We start from the raw sequence: 25,368 nt of genomic DNA on the forward strand, positions 1-25,368 counted from the left end.
ACTCAGGGCACAAAGGTGACACAAAATGAACCATCACCCTGTGCCCCTGCCAGAAGAGGGTGCAGGCGCAAGTACATCTCCCCAGGAAGTCACTGGGCTTTGTTCTCTTAGGCCTGGAGTTTATTCGGAAAAGCCAGCTGACCCAACCCGTGGGGCCGCTGGTGGTTCTGTTGCCCCTGGTGGGTGGGTACAGCCGGATCCTCAATGCTGCCTGCCGGCACCTGGTGAGGACTGGCATGGTGCTGGTGGCTGCTGCAGGCAACTTCCGGGATGACGCCTGCCTCTACTCCCCAGCCTCAGCTCCAGAGGTAGGTGCCAATGCTGCTGGCCCCCGGGAAGGAGGGGAAACAGGCAGGCCCCGGGGCTTCCAGTGGGGTGTTGCTGGAGGCGGAGCAGCTGCAGCTTTGGAGGAAGTTGTCAGACCCCTCAGTGCAGGAGCCAGGGAGGGGGCTGTGCCTCTGCTGTGCCAGTCTAGGAGTAGCAGCACCCCAACTCCCCTCCCCATGCAGCCACACCCCCAGGTCCTGTCCTGGCCATTTTCTTCCCGAAAGTCTTCTGTATGCCCAGCCCCTTTCCTCCTCCCAAGGACCTTGGGCCTCACCTGGGCTCCTCTGTGCTCTCCTGAGTGGCCAGAATGGCGTCCTCAGCCTTCTCCTACCTTTCCCTGCTTGCTCTCCCAGGCCACCTATGAGGCCCCTGGGGCTCCACCTAAAGCACTAGCCAGCCCACCCCTTCCTCCTGTGCAGCACCCCAAAGCCTCCCCACCGTCCATGCCTCCCTAAAGCCCCTGCCCCGGCCCTCATGACTGACCCCCTGAGCAAGGCTAATGAGATTGGGAGCCATTGAGGGCCCAGAGCCACTCCTGTGAGGAACATCCTGAGCTCTGCTGTGCGTCTGTCGCTGTCGCAGGCACGTTCCAAGCAGTGGGGCTTATGAACACAGATGGCGCCTCTGCTCTGGAGGAGCTGATGGCAGGCTGGGGTGGGGGGCACCTTGTCCTTCATCTGAGTAACATTTGCAGGACCCCCACCATGTGTCAGGCTGTCTTGGTGCCGGGGGTACCGAAGGGAGGGGCTCTCGTTCCACTCTGAGGGCTTCATGGTCTGGCATGCGGCATGGACGGGGGTGGGGGTGCAGGTACAAACCTGGTAGTATGACCTGGGCCTTCTCTGGCCCAGCAGAGCCTTCCCCACTGCTGGATTCAAGCATCTCCACCTTGCCTGCGCTGGGTTTCCCCATGAGGCTTATAACTGCCAAAGAGCATGGGGTGGTTTCCTGTTTAATGTCTGACACTCCACCAGGATGACAGTTCCACAGGGGCATCAGGAACGGTGCTGGGTATATGGTTGTCTCTTTTTCTGTCACCCTCCTCTCTACCTTTCCAGGTCATCACAGTTGGAGCCACCAATGCCCAGGACCAGCCAGTGACCCTGGGGACCTTGGGGACCAACTATGGCCGCTGCGTGGACCTCTTTGCCCCAGGAGAGGACATCATTGGTGCCTCCAGTGACTGTAGCACTTGCTTTGTGTCACAGAGTGGGACATCACAGGCTGCTGCCCACGTGGCTGGTGAGTCACCACCCTGTAATCCTGGCCACCATGATGCAAATAGCCTGTTGGGCAGGCAGGCAGGGTCTGTGCCAGGACCTCTGAGTGACAGGCTCCGTGTTGGAGGACCAAACATGAGGAAGACCTGAGGGGGCCTGTGCTAGTCGACTTCCTATTACTGTGACAAAATATTTGAAGTAATCAACTTAAAGGAGGAAAGGTTTATTTCAGTTCATGCTTTCTGGGGTTTTGGTCCCTAGTCTCTTGGCCTCATTTTCTCTGGGTCTTTGGAGAGGCAGAACATTGTGGTGGAGAGTGTGTGGTGGACGAAGTCGCTCGTGGTGACTGGGAAGCAAAGAGAGAGACAAGAGGAAGCCAGAGTCCCAATATCCCCTTCAAGGTCATGGCTCCAGTGATTATTTCCACTAGGTCCCCTCTCCTAAAGGTTCTGCCACCTCCTAATAGCTTCACAGGTTGGGAACCCACCCTTGAACATTTGGGCCTTTGGAGGACATTCCAAACCGAGCCCAGTGTGTTAGTCAGATTTTCATTGCTATGACAGACATCTGACAAAAAAACAAAAACTTAGAAGAAGAAAGAATTATTTTTGATGCATGGTATCAGAGATTTCAGCCCATGGTTGGCGGCTCCATTTCTCTGGGCCTGAGGTGAGGCAGAACATCATGGTGGAAAGATGTGCTGGAGCAAAGCTTCTCAGCTCATGGCAGCCAGGAAGCAGAGAGAGAAGGGGTTGGGGACTAGATGTACCCTTCCAGGACATGCTCCCAGCGACTTATTTCTCCAACCATGCCCTACAGCTTATATTTCCATCACCTCTCGATAGTCTGCTCAGCTACCAATGATTAATCCACTGATAAGATCAGAGTCCTCATGATCCGATCACTCCCCCAGAGCCCCCACCTCTGAGCATGGCTGCACTGGGGACCAAGTCTCCAATACACCAGCATTGGAGGACATTCCAGATTCAAACCATAACAGCTAGACATGGTAGTGCACAGTCTGAAATCCCGGTTACTCAGGAGACTGAGGCAGAAGGATCTCAAATTCTAGGCCAGCCTGGGCAACTTAGTGGGACCTTATTCCAAAATAAAAAATGTTAAAGAAGGCCAGGAATATAGTTCAATGGCAGAGTGCTTGCCTAGTGTGTGCCAAGCCTGGGTTTGATCCGTAATACTGAAAAAAAAAAAAAAAAAAAGATTCAAATCATAGCAGTGCCCTCACAGACACTAAGTCTGATAGGCTAGGCAGATGGACAAGCAAGGGACACAAAGCAGTCAGGGCTCTGTCAGAGGGACCCCAGAGGAGTCGCCTGTACTGCCTGAGGGTCAGGGAAGCTTCTTGGAGAAAGGTCATTTGATTTACAATTTGGTGGGTGAACAGTTCTCCTGAAGAGCAATCGCCAAGACCCGGCGGCAGGAGAGCAGGATGTCTGTCTGCTTTCACTAAGCAAGGGACTGCAGGTGGCTTATCTTCAGGAAGAGCAGCTTGTTTGTGTGTCTGCCTGTGCATGTGTATCCTAGCAGGAGTGCCCTGGTTGGGAAGGAGGGCCAGACCACTGACATCTCTGACTGCCCCCCCACCAGGCATTGTGGCCATGATGCTGACAGCTGAACCCGAGCTCACTCTGGCTGAGCTGAGGCAGAGACTGATCCACTTCTCTGCTAAAGATGTCATCAATGAGGCCTGGTTCCCTGAGGACCAGCGGGTACTGACCCCTAACCTGGTGGCAGCACTGCCCCCCAGCACCCATTCAGGAGGTAAGCAAGATGGCAGGACGGGCAGTCTGGCCTAGGGCTGAGAGGCCTGTGTGATCTTGACAAGTCTCCCCTGTCCTTGGTGTGTGCCAGGAGGATTGCACTGCTTAAGAGAGGATTGGATTTGGACAGGGCTTTGCAACTTTTTTTTTTGGCAGGGAGTGGGGTATGGGTACTAGGGATTGAACTCAGGGGCACTCGGCCACTGAGCCACATCCCCAGCCCTATTTTGTATTTTACTTAGGGACAGGGTCTCATTGAGTTGCTTAGCACCTCGCTTTTACAGAGGCTGCCTTTGAACTGGCGATCCTCCTGTGGCAGCCTCCTGAGCCACTGGGATTACAGGTGTGCATTACTGTGCCAGATTTGCAACATTTTTATAGTGTGTTCTTATGGAAAAATTCCATGTGTTCTTTAAGCTCCTGCTCTCCTCCCGTGAACTAAAGCTTCTTCTAGCATCCCCTGGTGCATGCTCCTCCACTCCTGCACCCTCTCCTCACCCTAGGCCTTGTCACAGGTGGACAGCTGTACTGCAGGACTGTGTGGTCAGCACACTCGGGGCCCACGCGGACAGCCACAGCCATGGCCCACTGTGCCCCCGGCGAGGAGCTGCTGGGCTGCTCCAGTTTCTCCAGAAGCGGGAAGCGGCAGGGCGAGCGCATCGAGGTGACCTCACGCTTCTTTTGTGTGTCTACACGGGAAACAGGGTTCTCACTTCCACCCTGATCAGCCCCCAGCCCTAGTGACCCCAGTGGGTCCCTGCATACTCTGGACCCCAGTTGAAAGGGTTGACCAGGTCAGGGGTGGGGTGCTGCTGGTGCACCACACCCAGAGGGCATCCTGGAAGACTGCAGGACGTTCAGAACCCTCCTGATGCAGGGGGGAGGACAGCAAGAGTCAGGGCTTGGCTGCCCTGGACCCAGCATCCCAGGGACCTTTTTGCTCAGAGGGCCCACGGCCGATGCTTCAGGGGATGCACACATGCACTCCTACCACTTGGGGGCAGGCTGTGCCTGGCTGGGAGGGTGTGGGCCCCTAGGCTCTAGCCTGGGAGATTCGCTGGCTGTGAGTGTGGCTTAGAGGGGCCACTGGGTCAGGAGAGTGAGGCGGGTCCCTGTGTTGGTGTCTTAGATTCCATGTATCTTCACTTTAAGGTCACTGTCAGTTTCTGGAAGGACTTTATAAAACACACAGCTGCTGATGGGCTGAACAGTCTGCCTTGGGCAGGAGTGAGCTCCTTGTCTGCAGAGGAGTGGGACACAGGACGTGTTGAGGATCCCAGGGACTTGGACTGGGTGCTTGGGTGGATGCCTTCTGGCCCTTGCATCTTGTGTTTCCCAAGCTATTTCTACAGTGGGTTCCTGTTTCTGTCTTTGGCTCTCAGACCCGAGGGAGCAGGCGGGTCTGTCTGGCCCACAACGCGTTTGGGGGTGAGGGTGTCTACGCCGTTGCCAGGTGCTGCCTGCTACCTCAGGCCAACTGCAGCGTCCACACAGCTCCTCCAGCCAGGACTGATACGGAGACCCGTGTCCACTGTCACCAGCAGGGCCATGTCCTCACAGGTAGGAGTCTGGGCCCTGCCCCAGGGTGAGGAGGAGTCCCTGTCTCCTGACACGGCCAGCCCCTGCCTGGTCCTCAGGAGTATGGACGGTCAGACTCTGGAGCCTCAGTGTCCGTTGCAAACTCCACTTTTACCACTTCCACAGTGTGACCCCGGCAGGTCACTCTCTCCGACTAGCTTCCTTCTGCATGAGAAGGTGTCACCTGCTTTGGTGGCTGTAATGAGAAGGAGGGCATTTGGAGCAGGGGCCCACAGCTCTTCCAGAGTGGCAAGGGCAGGAAGTGCAGGGTCGAGCAGGCTCCGGGGCCTGGAGTGACCTGGGAATTCCACTCTCCCACTCACAGTTAGGCAAGTTAATTAACAGCTCTGTGCTTCAGTTTCCTCATCAGTAAATTGGAGAGGATGGGTGCTATGGGCTGAGCTGGGGATGGAATCATGCACATTCTGACTGTTGTTTTTATTATTATTTATTTCCACATTTTTGGAAATCCAATCCTCGATGGAAGATTTTTGGCCTACAAAACTTCAAGAGAACAAATTTATGTTATTTGAAACCTTGCAGGTTGTAGGATTTGTTAGAGTGTCCCTAGGAAAATGATATATCCACTTACTCTCTTTTCAGAGATATGCTATTGTCAAAATATTTGTAAATGACCTTTTAAACACTTATTTTATGATTTATTGTTAACTTTTTATTTATATTGGGAATAAGGGGAGGGAACACTTTAACGTCTTTGATCCTGGGGGCTCTTTTGTCTTTTTTCCTACTTTTTAAATTTGGATACATTATAGTTGTACATACTGATGGGATTGTCCTTACATATTCACACATGCACACATTACACAATACAACCATGTAATTTGGCCAATGTCACTCCACAGCACTTGGCCCCTCCTTCCCCACCTCCTATCTGCCCCTTGGTCCTTTTCCTCTACTGATCTCCCCTTGGATTTTAGGAGATTCACCCCCACTTTTCTTTTTCTTTGTCCTCTCTACCTTCTGCATATGACAGAAAACATACGACTCTTAACCCTCTGAGTTTGACTTATTTCACTTAACATGATGGTCTCTAGTTCCATCCATTTTCCTGAAAATGCCATGGTTTCCTTTTTCTTTATGACTGAATAAACTCCATTGTGTACACATACCACATTTTCTTTATCCATTCATCCACCAATGGACACCTAGGCTGGTTCCCGAGTTTGCCTATGGTGTATTGTGCTGCTATAAACGTGGGTGTGCATGTCACTGTAATAAGATGACTTGGATTCTTCAGGATACACACTGAAGAGTGGTATCATTGGTCATATGGTGGTTCCATTTCTACCCTTTTGAGGAAACTCCATACTGATTTCCATAGTGGTTGTACTAATTTACAGTCCCACCAACCAACAGTGTTCTCCACATCTTCTTCAGCATTTATTATTATTTGTATTCTTAATGACTGCCATTCTGACTGGTGTGAGATAATCTCAGTGTAGTTTTGATTTGCATTTACCTAATTGTTAGTGATGTTGAACATTTTTTCATGTATTTGTTGGCCATTTGGATATCTTCTTTTGAGAGGTGTCTGTTTAGTTCATCTGTCCATTTATTAAATGGGTTGTTTGACATTTTGGTGTTAAGTTTTTTGAGTCCTTTGTATATTCTAGATGTTAATCCTCTGTCAGAAGAGCAGTTAGAAAGATTTCCTCCCATTCTGTAGGTTCTCTCTTTGCATTCCTAATTGTTTCCTTTGCTGTGCAAAAGTCTTTTAATTTGATGTCATCCTATTTATTAATTCTTGGAATTATTTGCTGAGTTTTAGGAATCCTATTAAGAAAGCTGTTGCCTGTGTCTAAAAGCTGGATTATTGACCCTAAGATTTCCCCTAGGAGTTGCATAGTTTCTGATCTAATTCCTAGGTCTGGGATCCATTTTGAGCTGATCTTTGTGCAGGGTATAAGGGTTTAGTTTCATCTTCTAGATATGGATAAACAATTTCCCAACACCCTTTGTTAAAAAGCTGTCTTTTCTCCAATGTATGTTTTTGGCAACTTTGTTAAGGGTCAGATGAAGACAGATGTGTGGGTCTGTCTCTGTGTCTTCCGTTCTGTACCATTGGTCTATGTGTCTGCTGTTGTGCCAGTACCATGCTGCTTTTGTTAGTCTAGCTCTGTAGTAAAACTTGAAGTCAGGTGTTGTGCTGCCTCCAGCATTGTTGTTTTGGTTTAGAATTGCTTTGACTCTTCTGGGTCTTTTATTCTTCCAAAGGAATTTTAGGACTGTTTTCCCTAGTTCTGTGAAGAATGTCACTGGTATTTTGAAAGGGATTGCATTGAATCTGTATTTTGCTTTTGGTTTTGTGGCCCTTTTAACAATATTATTTCTTCCTATCCATGAGCATGGGAAGTCTTACCATCTTCTGAGATCTTCTTCACTTTTGTTCTTGAATGTTCTATAGTCTTCATTGTAGAGGTATTTCATGTCTTTAGTTAGATTTATTCCTAGTTTTTTTAAAGGTTTTTTTTGAATGAAATTATTTTCTTGATTTCTTTCTCAGCAGATTTGTTGCTGGTATACAGGAAAGCTATTGATTTTTGCATGTTGATTTTATAACCAGCTACTTTGCCAAATGTATTAATAGGTCTAGAAGTCTTCTGGTGGAGTTCTATGGATCTTTAGGAATAGGATCATATCATCTGCAAACAGTGATAATTTGACTTCTTCCTTTCCTATTTTTATCTCTTTACTTTCCTTTTCTTGCCTAATTGTTCCGGCTAGAATTTCTAGCATTATATTAGAGTGGTAAGAGTGTACATCCTGGTTTTATTCCAGATTAAAAGAAATGCTTTCCTTTTCCCCCATTTACTATGTTTTGGTCAGCTTTTTCACAACTGTGACTAAAAGACCTGACAAGAACAACTTTAGAGGAGGAAAAGTTTGTTTGGGGGCTCACAATTTCAGAGACCTCAGTCTATAGGAGGCCAGCTCCATTCCCTGGGACTCAAAGTAAGATACAAAATCATGGCAGAAGAGTGTAGTGGAGAGAAATGGCTCACATGATGATCTAGAAACAGAGAGAGAAGCTCCACTTACCAGATACAAAATATATACTCCAAAGGCAATGCCCCCAATGACTCACCACAACCTACCCACCTTCAGTTACCACTCTGTTAGTCCCCTGAGAATTGATTCAATGATTAAGTTAAGGCTCTCATAACCCAATAATTTCTCCTCTAAACCTTGCATTGTCTCATACAGGAGCTTTTGGGGGATACCTCACATCCAAATCATAATGTTCTACCCCTGCCCCTGAAAGCTCATAACCGTCTCACAATGCAAAATACATTTTGTCCATTTCCAAGAGTCCCCATAGTCTCAACACTTTCAAGATTGCCTAACAGTTCAAGCCCACAGTCTCCTCTGAGACTCAGGACAAGCTTGCATCATAAACTCCTGTAAAAATCAAAATCTATTTACAATTATTTAATATATAAAGGTACAGAATAAACATTTCCATTCAGAAAAATAGGGCATAGAAAAAAAGAATGAGACCAAAGAGACTGAAATTCAACTGGGCAAACAAGTCCTGTATCTCCATGTCTGGTATCTGGGGCACGTGGCATGATGATACTCTGTTCAAATAACTTGCATAGCTTAACCCCTGTGGCCTTATTGGTTGCAGCCCAAGTGGCCTTTCTGTTGACTTGTCTCTGCTCAATTCCTGTAGCTTTCCTAGGATGATGTCCCATGTTACTGGCATTTGTTAATCTTGGGAGTCTCCATTGCAGTTTTGGCTTCCTCCTCACATCTGCATGCTTTGCCCTCTCAGGGACTGCCTGCAGGGACTCTGCCCCTGCTGTACTCTGGTACTTTGGCTTCCCAGACATTCCTTTGAAATCTTGGTGGAAGCCTCCATGACCTCCTAACTCCAGCATCCTGCATTGCTCACAGGACCACATGGTTGATGCTGAGGTCTGCTGCCATCTTGAGCCATAGCCAAGCCTCCAGGGATCCTTGCTACAGCAACCTCTGAGTGTCTGGATAGCTGAGCATGTTGAAAAAACTTCCTATGCCTCCTTGTGCAAGAAAGGTACCCCACTGATCTCCTCTCAAGAGAATTTTTACTTTTAACTTCCTTGAGTCTGAGATGGATATGATCTTGCCAATTCCTGAGATGTCCCCAAGCCATCTTTCTCTGGGCAGTCTTTAGCATTTCTTTAGTGACAGTAATGTCTTTAATAACTGCAACTTCCTTCACCCCAGTTTTACTCCCACCTTTCAAGTCCAAGTTTTTCAGAGCTTTCTGCTCCTGAATATCACAATAAACTTGGCTAAAAGCTGCCAGCAATATCCATGCACTGCCTGGATGCTATGCTGCCTAGAAATTCTTCTGCCAGTTTAAGAAGTTCATCACTTTAAAAATCAGCCCCACAGAAAGTCTTAGAACATGGGCAAGATGCAGACAATTTCTCAGCCAGAACATATCATGAATGACCAACAGCGTCCTCCTTTTCCTCTAAATCCTCATGAGCCCTGTCTTCACTGCACACAATCCTATTGGCATTCTGATCCTCAGAGCTCCCACCAGAATCAGCCATTAAGCTCTGCTTACAACAACCTAAAGTATTTCCAGCTTGAACTGCTATGCATCTCAAAATTCCTCCAACCAATTCCAAAAAACTCCCAAAGCTTCTGAACTACATGGTCAGGTTAGTCACAGCAATGACCCCACTCTTGGTACCAATTTGTTTTAGTCAACTTTTTTGTTGCTGCAACTAAAAGACCCATCAGAATAATTGTAGAGTAGGAAGTTTATGTAAGGGTTTCATGATTTCAGAGGTCTCAGTCCATAGAAAACTGACTCCATTCCTTGGGGCTAGAGATGAGGCAGAACATCATGGCAGAAGAGTATAGTGGAGGAAAGCAGCTCACATGATGATCAGAAAGCAGAGAGACTCCACTCACCCGATCCAAAATATATACTCCAAAGGCACACTCCCCATGACCCACAATCTCCTCTAGCCACAACCTAACCACCTTCAGTTACCCACTCTGTTAAGGCCCTGGGAATTGATTCAATGATTAGGCTAAGGCTCTCATAACCCAATAATTTCTCCTCTAAACCTTCTTACATTGTCTCACACATGAGCTTTGGGGGACATATCAGATCCAAACCATAACAGAAATGCTTTCAGTTTTTCCCCATTTACTATGAGATTTACTTTGGGTTTTTCATGTATAGCCTTTAACGATATTGAGTTAAGTTCCTTCTATCCCTAGTTTCTTCAGTGTTTTCATCAGGAATGGGTTCTGAATTTTGTCAAAGATTTCTCTGCATCTGTTGAGAAGACTAAGTGATTTTTGTCCTTAATTTCTTTAATGTAATGAATTACATTTATTGATTTGCCTATATTAAGCCATTCTTGCATCTCTGGAATAAAACCAGATTGATCATGATGTACAATTTTCTTAATATATTGTTGGAACATGATTTGCTAATATTTTATTATTTTTTCATCTGAATTTGTCAGGGATATTGATCTGTAGTTTTCTTTCCTTGATGCGTCCTTATCTCATTTTGGTATGAGTATGATACTGGCTTCATAGAATGAATCTGGACTTGTTCCATTCCTTTTTATTTCATGGAATAATTTGAGGAATAGTGGCATTAGTTCTTCTTTGAAGATTTGGTAGAATTCAGCTAAGAATCTATCTAGTCCTGGGCTTTCCTTTGTCGAAGAGTTATTTATTATTGCTTGTATCTCATTACAAGTTATTGATTTGTTTAGGTTTTCTGTATCTTCTTGATTCAGTTTTTGCAGATTGTCTAGAAATGTATCCAATTTATTGGAGTATAAATTTTCAAAATAGTTCCTAATGATCTGCTGGATTTCTGAGATGTCTGTGGTGATTTCTCCTTTTTTACCTCTAATTTTGTTAACTTAGATTTTTTTCTTTTTCTTTTTCTTTTTCTTTCTTTCTTTTTTTTTTTTTGTGGTGCTGGGGAGCAAACCCAGGGTCTTGTGCACGTGAGGCAAGTTGTTTATCTTTTTAAAGAATCAATTCTTGGTTTCAGTGATCTTTTGTATTTTTTTTTTTTTTTTAATCTTCAAGCTCATTGAATTCAACTCTAACCTTAATTATTTCCTTCTTTCTACTGGTTTTGGAATTGCTTTGTTCTTTTTTATCAAGGGCCTTGGGATGCATCATTAGGTTATCTATTTGCATCTTTCTGATCTTCCTATGTAGGCACTCATAGCTATAAACTTTTCTCTTAAAACTGCCTTCAAAGTGTCCCAGAGGTTCTGGTACATTGTATCACTATTCTCATTTGTGTCTAAGAATTTTTTATTGGTTCTTTTTAGTTGTATATGACAGTGGAATCCATTTTAATACAGTTATACAAGCATGGAACATATCTTATTCTATTTAGAGTCCCATTCTTATGGATATACTTGGTGGTGGGATTCACTCTTGTCTTCATATATACATGGGAACACTATGTCTGATTCATTCCACTTTCTTTCATTTGCTTATCTCCCTCCATTCCCTCTGTTACCCATTGCCTAATCTAATATACTTCTATTTTTCCTCTCATCAGCACCTTGAGTCTGAAAATTTTAAAACTTTTTCCTTAATTTCTTTTATCACTCATTCATCATTCAAAAGAGGTATTGCTCAATCTCTATGTGTTTATACATTTTTTGTAGAGTTTTGTCATGTTGATTTCTAATTTGATACCATTAGGATCTGATAAGATCCAAGGAATTAAATCAGTTTTTGTATTTGCTGAGAGTGACTTGGTGGCCTAAAATATGGTCCATTTTGGAGAAGATTCCATGAGCCACTGAGAACAAAATTGTATTCAACTGTTTGTTAGATCCATTTGACTTATAAAATTTTTCAGGTCCAAAGAGTCTTTACAGAGTTTATGTCTTGATCTATCTAATGGTGAGAGATGTGTGTTGAAGTCACCCAGTATTATTGTCCTGGGGTGTAACTGAGGCTTCAATTTGAGTAGTGTCTCTTTTTTTGTAATTAGTTGCACCCATGTGCAGGACATAAAGATTTATTTTTGTTATATCTTCTTATTTGATTGTTCCCTTTTTGAGTATGAACGACCTTCTTTGTCTCTTCTGATAAATTTTGGTGTGAAATCTGCTTTGTCAGATATGAGAGTAGCTACTCCTGTTTGATTTGGGGCTCCATTTGCATGTTGTATCAGTTTCCATCCTTTCACTTTCAGCCTGTAACTGTCTCCGCCTGTAAGGTGTAACTCTTGAAAGCAACAAATAGTTGAATCTTGTTTATTAATCCATTCTATCAGCCTATATCTTTTAATTGGAGAGTTTGAGATCATTTACATTCAATGTTATTACAGACATTTATTAATTCCTGCTATTTTTATTTATTTATGTTTATTTTGGTCCTGTTTCTCATTTGCTTAGCTAGTCTTCAAATGAGATTTGTCATTTGTGAACTCTGAGTTTATTTTTTTATTTCTTCTGTGTTCAGTATTTCTTTAAGTAAGTTCTGTAGTACCAGTTTAGTTGTCATAAACTTTTATTTTCTGATTATCTTGGAGGGTTTTTGTTTCATCTTTGATTCTGAAGGATAACTTTGCTGTATATAGCAGTCTTGGTTGACCGTAATTTTCTTTCAGGACTTGGAACACATCATTCTAAGCCCTCCTGTCTTGTAGTTTGTGCTGAGAAATCAGAAGTGATTCCTGATTGACTTGCCTCTAATTGGGACCTGATGTTTTTCTCTCGAGGCTTTTAAAATTCTATCCTTGTTCGGTATGTAGGCATTCAATCATAATTTGTCATGGAGAGGTTCTTTTTTTGATCTTGTGTATTTGGGATTCTGCATGCCTCCTTTATCTGGAAGTTCATCTCATTCTGAGGGGTTGGAAATTTTTCTGTTATTATTTCCCTGAAGTTTTATCCATTTCATTAGCCTGACTCTCACAGTCCTCCTCAATTCCAATGATTCTTAAATTTGGTCTCTTCATATTGTCCCAGAGTTCTCGTATGTTCCGATCAGGGTTATTTATTTATTTGTTTATTTTTAATATGGTCAGAATGTTCACAGCTGGCCACTTTGTCTTCCAGCTCTGAGATTCTGTCTTCAGCATGATCTCCTCTATTAGAGACACTTTCAACTGAACATTTTATTTGATTTATTGTATCTTTCATTTCCAGAGTTTCTGTTTGGTTCTTTTTCAATATTTCTTTCTCCTTATTGAATTTCTCATTCATATTCTATACTGACTTTCTTAATTCATTCAGTTGTTTTTCTGTGTTCTCTTGGAATTCATTGATCATTTTGAAAATTATTTTTTTGAATTCCTCATCTGATAGTTCATCCACTTCAGTATCTTTGGAGTTATTTTCTGGTGAATTTTGAAGTTTAGGAGGTGTTGTGTTAGCTTGTTTTCTTCATATTTGTTCTATTCCTGTTTTGGGTTTATGTATCTGTTTGGAGTTTTTTTTCTCTTCCACTATTATGTCTGGGCCTTTTTTAGGGCATAGTCTTTACTTGCCAAAGTGTCTTAGAGGATCTCGATTGAGGCACCCTTGGAGGTGTGGTATCCACAGCCTTTGTGTTGTTTCTCTCTGTTTTTTTTCTATAGCAATGGATATTCATAGGTGTGACTCTGGGCCTGACCCCTAGCCATTTCTGCTTGAGGCCTGGTCGTTAGTTTGGGTTTTTGTCTCTTCTGTTCTTTGTATTAAAGTATAGCTAAAGCTTGAGTGTCATTGATTTGTGTGTGGAGCAAGGTGTGCTATCTTTTGTTTGAGTTCAGTTCATCAGCAGAGTCTCCACCCTGTAAACTTGTAGCGTCTCCATAGTTTCCCAACATCTCACAGAGTAGTAAACAAACAACAGCAACAACCAATGCCAACAATATACAGCATTAAAATTAATGCCTAGTTCTTACTATGGCATCTACTGTATTAATTGCTATAAACTCCAGAAATGGTGGCATCATCCGTGGGCAACAGCAGAAACAATAAGTGACCATGAACTATATCTGGCATTAAAGCGAACAATAGGTGTCAACTATATCAGTCACAGCAGCATAACTGCCACAGCATTAATGGTGGGGGCAGCATTAATTAGTGCTAAAAGATGGTGAGAATATGGTTAATTAAGAGAAAAGAAAACATGATAGGAAGGTAGAGAAGACTTTACAGTTTAAAAAAGTGAACAGAGAATGTAGGAAAGATGTAGCAGGTGGTGGAGGAAAGGAAGGAGGAGGAAAATAGAGGTAACCAAGTGTAGCGAGAGAAAAGAGAGAGAAGAATTGGCTGTTAGCAAGAGAAGATACAAAGAGAATCAAATAAATGAAAACAAGAAACGAAGAAATGAAAGCACTGCAAAACCAAACCAAGATATGCTGATCAAAAACCCCAACCCTGAAAACATAAGGCAGAGAAAAATAACTACATTAAAAATGCTAAAAATGAGAAACAAAACCCAAATATGTTGTATGAATACCTGTCCTTGAATCAATGAGCACAGCAAAAGCACACATAAACACAAAACATAAAACAAAACATAAGAGAAAGAGACAAAAGAAAAGGAAAGAAGAAAGAAAAAGAAAGAAAGAGACAAAAGATTCTTAATGAAAAATGAAGGCATCATTTCACTGAAGTGGTCAAAATAGTCGACAAGAACAGATGGTCACTGTCTATGCTTGACTGCTTTTCTTTGTTTCTTCTTGAGCTGTGCACTGAGAGTGGAGTAAGGGCTTCCCTTCTTCTTTTTGTATTGCTCACCAAGTTGCCAGTTGGAGTGACCTAAGACTGAGGTTGGTTCAAATAATTCTCAGCTTCCCTTCTCACCAGTATAAGGTAGGATGGAATGGCACTATCAGTTGGAGTTTGCCTGCACAGACTGGATCCAGGTACTCCCAGGCTAGGACCACTGCAGAGGTCTATGAGTGGAGTTCTGGCAGGTGGGGCTTGGGTTGAATCAGGCCTCAGGAGGTTTGTTGGTTGGCTCTGGAGAGAGTAGATGAACACAACCCTAGGGCCTGGCAGTGGCCAAACTCTTCTGGGAATCCGGATCTCAGGAGCCTCCCAAGGATTCTACTCGTGGGACAGGGGAGCCAACCCTCACCCCTCTGCTTCTCATGAACACACCCTTCCCAGGCTTCCTAGGCCTAGTCCCTGAGTGCACTCACATCTGCCCGTTCAAATTCCTGACCCACTTTAGTTGGTCACATGAACCACCAGACTCAAAGGGGAAGGGAGTTGGGCTCCCCTTCACTTTTCTGAGTCGAGTAACTGGGTAAAATATTTTCTGTGCCTGTTTTGCTCCCATTCTGCTAGTTACCCCTTAGGCCATACGGTAAGTGCTTGCCTGGGCGGTGTGGCAGTGTTTACTCGATCTCCTGGCCCTTGCAACATGCTGCTGCAAGCATGGCCACCTCAAGATGGCACCACTCAGCTGTCTGCAGCCACTCGGTAAAAACGGGGCACTTTTCAAGCACCAGTGCACAGTGCAGCCTCTGGATTAGCTAAGGGCAGTCTGCTTTTCTGATCTCAGGTTTTTCCATACTAAATCTCTTTGTTGTATTTCTCTGAATCCTCCCTCCCTCTATGCTGATCTAATATTGATATTGGTGCTGCTGCTGCTGCTGCTGCAACTGGCTTGACTCCAGTGTAGTCTTTATTCTTTGTTTGAAGGTCCCCACATCTCGGAGTGTCTAAGACACTCTGACCCATATTGAGTTTCAGTGAAATCCTTCTTTCACCCTCAGAGAAGTGGTATTTCTGCTGCTTGAATCCTGAGCCACAGAGCAGCTAGGAATGCATCCTTCCTCTAGCCCGTCATCTTGAATCGCAAACTGTTGTTATTATTGTCATCACCCACTGGTTTAAAATACATTTCTCTGGTATAGGTAACTATTCATGGACCATGCCCAGGAAGGTAGCAGGAAGTTATAGGTGGAGACCTTGTATGGGAGCAAGGGATGGTGGTCCTCTGGTTGGGAGAAAGCTGAATTGTTTCATTTGAATGGAACATCAATGTTCCAAGGAGAGTTTTGGAAGACAGTGGGGAGCCATCTGGAGTAACTAGCTCAGGAATTGATAATTATGTACTGGGGAGTCATTGAAGGTTTAGGAACAGGAGGGTAGGGGCTAGGACCTGGCTCTGGGAAGAGCGGGCTGGTGTGCAGGATGGCTTTGCTGTGAGACAAGGAACCAGGTCCGTGGCTGGAGCCCTTGGCCAGCACCAGGGCTCCACTGTGCCACCCACAGAGTGCCACTTGCCCTCCCTTTCGGGGATGCCTAGCAGATAACCCAAGGGCATGTGCCAATTTGAAGTCATGAGCCAAAGACTCTGTTTGTTTGTGGAACGTATCCTAAAGGGTCCCATTTTGCAACTAAGGGACTGAAGTCTAGACATGCTGAGTGACTTCCCTAAGGTGAGGCATCTGGGACACAGAACTCTAGGAACCATGACCCTGACTTATGCAAAGCACGTGCCACATACTAGGCACCCTGCTGGGTCTTACACATGTGTCCTCATTACATCTTCACAGATTCCCAGTGAGCTGTTGTGTTCCTCTGCCATTTTGCAAATAGGGAAACAGGCTAAGTGTAGCTGAGCATTCACTAACCATGGTTGTGTAGCCAGTGGTGTGTCTGACTCCCAGGCCTGTGGAGGGAGTCCTCTAGTGCTGTAGGCAGCTCCAAGGTCACCCCTGAACTTCTGCCTGATGGTTGGATGGGGAAGGCCCCCTGGGGTGGTTTGAGCCTCTCAGGCCTTTGAGCCCTGACCCATGGCTCCCCATTCTGCATGGAGAACAGACTGTGTTTTCTTGGTCAACTGAGGCTCAGAGAGGTGGAACAGATCTCCCAGGGCTGCATAACACATCTGCAGCCGAGTTGAGCTGGAACCTAGGAATCCTGTTTCTCAGGCCAGCATTTCTTTTCTTCTCTGAGCTGTTTCTGGGTTTTCCCAGCCTCAGACTCTAAGGAGACAGGATCCGGTTTGGGATAGAAAGAGCGTTCCCCAATATTCCAGCATCTGAGTTACCCCTCCTCTCTCCAGGTTGCAGCTCTCACTGGGAGATCTCAGATATTGGCACCCACAGACCATCTGGGATGAGGCCTAGAGGGCAGTCTGACCAGTGTGTGGGCCACAAGGAGGCCAGCGTCCATGCTTCTTGCTGCGGTGCCCCAGGCCTGGAGTGCAAAGTCAAGGAGCATGGGGTTGTGGGCCCTGCAAAGCAGGTGAGGAGATATGGAGGTGGAGTAGGTGCCCGGGGTCCCTCAGGGTGGATGTGTCTGTCCTGTGAGGCTTTCGTAGGGGGCTATTTTGCTCTTGTCCAGATCAGTAAGGTTTGCTGCCTGGGCCTCTGCTCCTCCTTGGGCATGAAGAGATGCAGTGCATGCTCATGGTCGATGGGTCTGCTTAAACTGGGAGGTTGCTCCGGGGCAGGAGCCCCACTGGACTCTGAGGACACAGAGGTGACTCAGCCAGGATACCTGAAGGTTGAGGGGCGAAGAGAGCCCTGCCGAGAGGGCAAGCGTGCACCGAGGCCTGGAGCTGAGAGCTGGGCTTGGCGAGCCAAGGCAGGCTGGCTGCAGCGCTCTGAGCAGCTCCTTCAGGAGGGCCCAGGGAGCCAGGCAGCCCCAACCCACTCCTCGGGGAGCTTGGACGCATTGCGAGTGCAGTGTGAAGAGATTGTGGTCTGGATGGTGGGTCCTCGAAGGCAGGGATGGGGTCAGATTGCTCTGGGCGTGCACGGGTGAGGTGCTGGCTCTAGACACTCCTGCAGGCACTGGGGCGACAGTCTGGGTAACACCCCTGCTTCTGCACCTGGAGCAAATGTTCTAGTTGGGGTAAGTTAGTAAGTTAGGGTACTGTCCACATGGTGGATGGAAGTGAAGCAGGCCAGGGGATGAGTGGGAGGGCTCCAGAGGGGCCTTTCTGAGCCAGTGTGGGTGACAAGCCACGAGGACACCACGGGGCACTCTGCTGCAACACTCTACTGCAGGCAGAGAAGCAGCAGAGTAAAGGGGGAGCAGGCCCGGGGGCTACCAGGAACACCTGGAAGCCAGTGAGGCTGCAGCTGCGTTAGTATGGAGGGGAGAGACTCAGAGGGGCCAGGGTCAGGTCAGCTGGGGCCTAAAGACTACAGCCAGGCCTCAGTTTTTGCTGAGTGACCTGAGAGCCATGCAGTGCTCTGAGTGTAGGGTCCGGGGTGATCTGACTGGGGTTTGGACAGGTTCATTTTGGTCCCTGAGCTAGGAAGAAACTTCAGGGGACAGAGCAGGAGCAGGGAGACTAAAGGGCGGCTCCTGCCATGGTCCAGGCCTAGGAGTGGGGCTGGGGTTGGTGGGAGATGTGGTGGGACACAGGCTGGGTGTGCTGAGGCCCTGGTGGAGGTGGCGGGTGGCGTGGGGTGAGGGGTGGAGTGTGGTTGAGATTTTGTTTAGCTTCTGGACAGGTGGAGGTGCCGTGGAGTGGGGTGGAAAAGGACACTCAGGGTTGACACTGGGGGCAGGTGACCAGTGGACACTGAGGAGGTTCACCTGTGCCCTAGAAGATCGGGCGTGGAGCAGAAGTGGGTGTTGGCATGCAGACCCACTGTGAGGAGGTGGGCCTGGTGCTCCAGCTGGCCCACAGCCTTGGCCCCACGGGGAGCTGCTGGGAAGAAGTGAAATGGGGGCGTGGCCTGCCACCGCTGGACCTGTGCTTTCTTCTCCCTGGGCTCTGGCAGGTCACTGTGGCCTGTGAGAAGGACTGGACCCTGACTGGCTGCAGTGCCCTCCCCGGGGCCTCCCTCATCCTGGGGGCCTATGCCGTGGACAACATTTGTGTGGTGAGGAGCTGTGACATGGATACTGCAGGCAAGACCAGTGAGGAGGCCACCATAGCTACTGCCATCTGCTGTCGGAGTCGGCCTCGAGGCCTGGCCTCCCGGGAGTTCCAGTGAAAGCCCAGGCCAGGATGGACACCTGGGCAGGGGCCAGGTACTGGGTGCTGAGTGGACGAACATAGCTCTACCAGTCTGGCCCTGCTGGCACTGGCCAGGAGTGGGGTGCTCCTCACCTGGGAGAACTCAGTGTCTCACCCTGGACCCTCTTCCCCTGGGAGGTGCCTGGAAGTCCCGCCTTCACAGAGGGGGCGGCGTGGGGCCCTTCACCCCATTATTAAAGCGGGTTAAGCTGCGCTCAGCTCTGCCGGAGGCTCCCAAGGTACTACCTCCCCATGCCCCTTGGCAGTTACCTTCTGTGGTGCTTTTGCTGGTGCCGGCCCTTGGTCCTCCCTTAGGGGTTAGATGGGGCAAGTATCAATCCGCAGAAGTGAGGGCGAGGGTGCTGGGGGCCCCTCACTGCCTGCTCTGAGAGAAGCCCCTCTGGGCTCCGATTAATGAGGGGTTACTATCCTGCATCTCCTGCGGGTGGGAGTAGAGCGAGATCCAGCCAGAGGCTGGAGACAGACGTGCCAGGTTACCATGGGGCTGTGCTTCAGCTTCTCCCAGTGCCCTCACTGTTCCATCTCAGGCTTTGTCACTGCCCAGGGTCACCTGTAGTGAGCCACTACCCCAGGACCGGCTTTTCAATTTGCAGTGGAGGGCCACATGGTACATACCCCAGGTCACCTGACCCCTACTACCCTGCACGACACTCCTGCTTTATGGAGAAGGAAACGGGATCAGAGTGGGAGTGCCTGCCAGGCTCACACAGCCAGGAAGTGAGGTGCCAGGATACAAACCCAGAGCCAGCTGGCTGGAAGCCAAGCCTCTTTTTGGTGTACCAGGCTGGACACCCCATTTTTATAGAGGACAGCGGGGCCACGAAGGTTAAGGCGCTGCTCACTATGGACAAGGGCCTCCACTGTGGCCTAGCGTGGAGGTCACCCAGTTGAGTAGCCCAGCAACTGTCCCTCCCTGAGCACTGCCCACCCCACCCAAGAAAGCAAACAAGCATGTGTATCTTTGGGGGCTCTTCTCTGTTGCCTTTATATAGCAAGGACCTTTTTCAGACCTGTTTTGCTTTTGTAACTTGATATTTATTCTGGGTTTTGTAGCATTTTTATTATGTGGTGACTTTTTAAAATAAAGCAATGTTGTCATGAGTCTGGCCTGGACTTCACAGCATGGGATGTGCTTTGCTCCTACAGGGCACTGGTGTTTGCTGAGGGAGGGATGAACGGGTACTGGATGAGAACTGCAGGTTGAGCTTATCCCTTGTGCCTCTCCTAGGTGCATGAACAACTGCCCTACCCCTTGCAGCATTCTAGACGTCCTGCTGCCTATGTCCACTACTGCGCCCTTGACTCCCGTTACCTTCCTATCTTCTCCTAGCAGCAGCCTGGCCGTTTATGGAATCACTTGTCCTAAGTGTGCCAGATGCTTCTGGAAGTCAGTGCTTGTCCATGGTGGTTGTTCCTGACTCGTCAGATCTCTTTCCAGTTTGCCAAGTGTTATTATCCCATTCAGTGTAGGATCTCTCAGCCCCCCGCTGAGGTCGGTATGTCACCTTCTTAGGCAATACACCTCTACAGAGCCCATATCATAAATGAGGAATCTGCCACAAAGGCAAAAACCCCAAATTGTTTTCCGTGTCCTACGTGGAAACAATGCTAATGGCTTGACGGCTAGAGCTGTGCACCTGGGCTCACTGGCACTCAAGCTGCTGTGAGGTCTGAGACACCCTCTCCCTGCACAGGGCCGCATGGGACCACAGGTCAGGTGGTTACACACCCATCCCTAACAGCTTGTGGCACGAGAGGAGGGAGCAACTCCATCCTGCAGATGGATGGCAGGTGGTCACCAGGAATGGGGAAGACCTAGAATAGTGAGTGGGAGGGGACCCGGGTGAGCAACACAGGACATGACAAGTGAGATAGACCATAGCAAGAAATCCAGCTTGAAGGGACATAAAATGGTTGGGATAGACTCCTTGGGAGAGCAGAAAGCTGCAGGCAGATGTTTGTGGGCTGTGAGCTGGTCAGCATCCTCACCCCAGCTTTGCAGAAGCAAGCTGAAATGAGGAAAGATGGTGAAAGACTTAGAAGACCCACAGCCCTTCTGAGCAGCCCTCATGTGTCTGCAGAGAACAGGAAGTCAGCACCAGGATGGGCTCGTGTGCACCCCCTCTGGCTGTGTTCCGATACTTGGTAAAAAATGTTGGTGAAACTCCAACTCTACATTTTTGAAAAATTTTATTTTATACTCTTAGAAGCTAAGAACTCTGCCACGCATGAACGAAATTTAGAATTAAGATTCGTCCCTAGTTTATCTATTTCCTTTTGAAATTTTATAAACAAGATTTTGTACACAAGAGGTAGCAGTGGAAAATTCCAGTCTGCTTGTTCCAAGCTCAAAAGGTACTGCACACACCTTGATGTTAGCAGGGAGGGTGGGGCAAGCTGGGGGAGACTGGTGGCGCTCTAGGTCCTACGACTTATTTTAGCAGTCAGTGACCATACGAGTCCGCCGGGAGAGTCCTGGGTGAGCTGCCCTCTGGGATGCTCACCTGTGGGTCCCAGGATGCCTTCAAGGGCAGGAAGGGCTGTCCTGAGGTCAGCCTAGGCCAAAGGAGGTTCTTGAGAACACACAGCATTAAGTCAATTGTGCAATTCCTGCTTGATTTGCAGACCATTGTGAAAGATTATAAAAACATCTTCATCCAAAAAATTGGCAGTAAAAATGACAACTCTTCCAAGGCAAGCCTGTCACAATTGTCACTTTGTGGTACTACATTAAAAAAGTCCCCAGCAGGTTCGTTGACTGCAGCCGTTGGGAATCAAGTGGTTACTGGCAAAGTGGAATTGGTGGTCATTGCAGCAGCAACATAACACAATGAACCAAAGCTAGAGTGACGGCGATCCTGATGCAGTGTCACATGAGGACAGCAGGCGCGGGGGCGGAAGGCGTCGTTTCCATAGGAAATAAGGGGACTAGAAGTGGAAATTTCACTCCTGAATCTGGGCTCCTGAGAGTGCAGTCGCCAGCGATGACATCCCAATGTGCATCATCACCAGCATTTTAATGCGTGTCCCACACAATCTCTCTTCAAGAATGGGCATGGGGAGGAGGTTGTTGGGGGTGGGGAGGAGAACAGTAGGACATGGATATTCAGGTATTCAAAAATCAATTTTTGAACATCACATTCAAAATTGTAAAAACACAAGAACCATACCAAATTTGCTGCATTGTGCCTGTTTCTCTGAGAGCAGAGTTCTGCTCTTAAATGCCGGCCCTTTCAACTGACTGTGTACTTGACAAAAGCCATCACTAGCCTGCGGTAGTTATAGAATTACAAACTGAAGCCTGACCGTAGAGGAACTTCCACAGTTAAACAGTGAAACAAAGGGTTACTGAAAGTGCGCAGCAACAAAAGCTGTCTGCCCTGTCACGTGTCCCCACAAATGCAAAAGCAACCAAAAAGGCACTTTGGGGCTGGCTGCGCCTCTTTGACTTGGCAAATCTGACAGTGGCAACCTGGCACTTCCTAAGTCTCCCCTAGTTCTGTGCATGGTGAGTTGAAAATAAGGCAGAACATGTAACTAAAGGCAAAACAGGGCCGGAGATGTGTGAGCAATTCAAAATACAAACTGTACCAAGTTTATGAAATGTTGGTCGGTGTAACCCTCTCGACCTGCCGCCCCAAAAGGGAGCCAGTGTCTAACCTGAAATGAGTGAGTGATGCTACGCCTGGGAAATACAACCAATGGATGGGTGTTCAACTGCTTTCTAGTTATTTCAGGGAAAGAAGTCTTAAACCTTGCCTTTTCAGTATTCATCAGTCATCTATCTTGAGGAGAAGGAAAGTCTCAAGTTCCTTTTCTGCATTAAAATTATGACGAAACTCACAAAGCAGTGTCTCCCAACTATGGTACTCAACTTCATATACAACACCATCACAGGCTTCAGTAATTATGTTTTAAGCAAAAGCAAATGATTGCGGGATCACTTGATTTAAGACTACAGTTTATTCAATATGTCTCCAAGCATTAAAAAGAATTTTATGGAGTCAAACTCAATAAATTTTATCTTAAAGTGCTTTTTATTTTGCTGTTCTTAAAATTTGTTTTAGGGACAACTTGTAACTTTTTTAGTGACAGATGTCAAAGAATGCACCTTGTACTTCTGAATAATGTAGCATTTTTTATTGCTCTTTTTAATCTAAATCATATCAGAAAATACCTTAAAGAGCTTAATAACTTCCCAATTTTTGATCCTAATAACATTTCATCAAGGTCCAAGCAGGGCTCTCAACCAGACCCACTGGAAATTCTATACAAAGGAGGAGACATATTAAATATAAAGGTCTGTGTAAACCGAATTCTTCAACTACCATTTTACAATGAAAAGGAATTTTACCACATATCTTTTACATCATTTTAAATTGGATTTCCTACTCGATTTTACTGGAAGATTAAAAATTTGCCCCCGCATACCTAAAGGCAGCTTGCTTTTTTCTTAAAATATAAAAACCAAAGGAATTTCTTTTGTTGCATCACAGAGAATGCAACAGCTTCACCCTCACTTTTTAATGTTCATGTAATAGAAATCTGCCACCAGTTTTATTTCCTAAAATATGCAAGGGGAAAAAAAGTTCATCTGCCTGTGGACGGCGGCTGCTGGACAGCTGGTCCACACACTGGAGTTCTGCCACCGCCGCAGCCTCCTGCCTTCTCCCGCCCAGAGAACGCTTCCACTAAGAACTTGGCAGCTCTCCCGGACAGTCTCCAGGCTGCCCTAAGGGTTTCAAGGATGAGATTCTGGTTTCCGAAAGGTGCTGAGCACTGTCTTGTCGGGTGCTAGGCACGCTCCTCTAAGGGTCAACATCGTCAAGGTCACTTCTTAACTCGCCAATCATCATGGGAGATTCTGAACCCTGTGAAAAAGAACAGGTAGTTACAGTTCAGACAGTTAAGTTAGGGGAAAAAGTCTTCTACACTGACTCCCTTGTGTTCTGTAACTTAAACAGGTCATCATGTAGCAACTTCTGTTTATGAAAGGGTAATAAAACAGAATGGTTAAGTATTGTACCTTCTATTTGACAATTCATGATTAACATAGAACACACTTTATGATCTCATTTAGTCACTGAAGCAAGCAGTGACTTGTCTATTGCCACAATCCTCCTCAAGCAACCCAGGCAGGCTCTCATTTGAACTGAGAGAGCAATGGGACAAAGCAGAGAGAGGGACTGGTTGTCATTGACAACCATTCTGAGTCAGGCACTCCACCTGACAGGTGGGTTTTGGTTCATTCTTGGGTGACTAATTTGTGGTCTTTGGTTTATACGTTTAATAAATAGTTCTGAAGACCTGTCATGTGCCTCGGGACTGATATAGCTGGAGGCAGGGTCGGGGGAGGAGAGGGGATGATCTCCTTTGGACGTGACAAGCTGGCTGAGGGGGAGTTAGGGTAGTGTGTGGGAGACGAGGTATGCCACATCAAGCAGGACGGTGTGGAGGGTTCCAGACTACTTAGCAGCAAAGGTAAGTCACATAAGGGTCTCAGCATGTGAACCTGACAGGCAAGAGTGGAGGCCCCTGCCTCCACTTCTTCCAGAGACTAAAGCACCTGGACAGACCGAAGAGATAGGCAGTACTGTGTGAAAGGCCCAAGGCTCTGTGTGAGATGAGGAATGGCCATGGGACGTGGGCTTTGGTGGGGTGGAGAGTGGGGCTGGGCACGCTGAGTTTAAGGTGTCTTTGGGACAAAGCAAGTAGAGATGTCAGGAACCGGAGAGCTGGAAGTTCATGCCTGGAGCTCAGAAGCACCGTAGTGACAGCTGGGGGAACGGCATCAGGACATGGGAAGGAGACCTGAGAGATTCCTGCTGGGCGCCTGGAGGAGTCAGAGAGAACATGGACCCAGAAACCCAGAAGTAGGATGTGTCCTGGAAGGCCCTGGAGAGTGTCTGGAAAAGGGGAGAGTGGCAAGCAGGGTTAGATGCTGCTGCACAGGCCACTAAGAGGACTGAGAATGTAGGCAACTTGCCACTGTGGAATCAGAGAAGAGGGAGGGAGTTGGGCCTGAGCCTGAAGAATAAGTGAGATAAAAAAACGGGGGAGGGGGAGTCAGGTTTAGATAATTTTTTGGAAAAGTTTGGGAAGAAGAAAGGTAGGGATAAGAGGCAAAAAGAGAGGAGTTTTTAAGAGCGTGGAAGGGAACTGATGGAACTCTACTAGAAATGACGGCAGAGAGGAAGCGGGTGGGGAGTAAGGTCTGTCAAGATGGGGTGGATGAGGCAGAAGGCCTTGGGTGGCAGAAGGCAAACTGTCCATTGTCACAGGAGAAAAGACTATGCAGACACTGGGGCAGGAAGTTTGGGAACCAGCAGCTGCTGGAAAATAGGTGATGTGTGGACAATGACCCTTGTCTAAGCCACTTCGCTACACTGGGCCTCAGTGATCCTTCTGTAAGATTAGGGCGACAGCCGCCTCACAAGGTTGTTGAGCACCTGGAAGACACTACTGAAAAGAAATGACACACACAATACCAGCAA

General features: G+C 47.0%; 2 protein-coding genes across 7 annotated transcripts in view; one reads left to right on the forward strand and one right to left on the reverse strand.

Annotated features, from left to right (window-relative positions):
- PCSK9 (proprotein convertase subtilisin/kexin type 9) overlaps positions 1 to 19,987 on the forward strand; it is a 28,018-nt gene extending 8,031 nt beyond the window's left edge. For 2 of the 3 annotated variants that reach the window (XM_079105595.1, XM_079105596.1), the window contains exons 6-12: positions 112 to 308; positions 1,386 to 1,569; positions 3,153 to 3,326; positions 3,829 to 3,989; positions 4,708 to 4,885; positions 16,940 to 17,121; positions 18,615 to 19,987. In XM_079105595.1, coding sequence (XP_078961721.1) covers positions 112 to 308; positions 1,386 to 1,569; positions 3,153 to 3,326; positions 3,829 to 3,989; positions 4,708 to 4,885; positions 16,940 to 17,121; positions 18,615 to 18,830 — 1,292 coding nt within the window. In that variant the 3' untranslated portion in view covers positions 18,831 to 19,987. The remainder of the gene's footprint in view (positions 1 to 111; positions 309 to 1,385; positions 1,570 to 3,152; positions 3,327 to 3,828; positions 3,990 to 4,707; positions 4,886 to 16,939; positions 17,122 to 18,614) is intronic. The other variant, XM_079105597.1, reaches the window with a different exon arrangement.
- Positions 19,988 to 21,047: 1,060 nt separating this feature from the next.
- The window catches only part of USP24 (ubiquitin specific peptidase 24), a 136,122-nt gene continuing 131,801 nt past the window's right edge, over positions 21,048 to 25,368 (reverse strand). For all 4 annotated transcript variants that reach the window (XM_079105565.1, XM_079105566.1, XM_079105567.1 and 1 more), the window contains one exon: positions 21,048 to 23,745. In XM_079105565.1, coding sequence (XP_078961691.1) covers positions 23,683 to 23,745 — 63 coding nt within the window. In that variant the 3' untranslated portion in view covers positions 21,048 to 23,682. The remainder of the gene's footprint in view (positions 23,746 to 25,368) is intronic.

Source organism: Sciurus vulgaris (genome assembly GCF_902686455.1).
Source record: "Sciurus vulgaris genome assembly, chromosome: 1".
In the NCBI taxonomy this organism is placed as follows: Eukaryota; Metazoa; Chordata; class Mammalia; order Rodentia; family Sciuridae; genus Sciurus; species Sciurus vulgaris.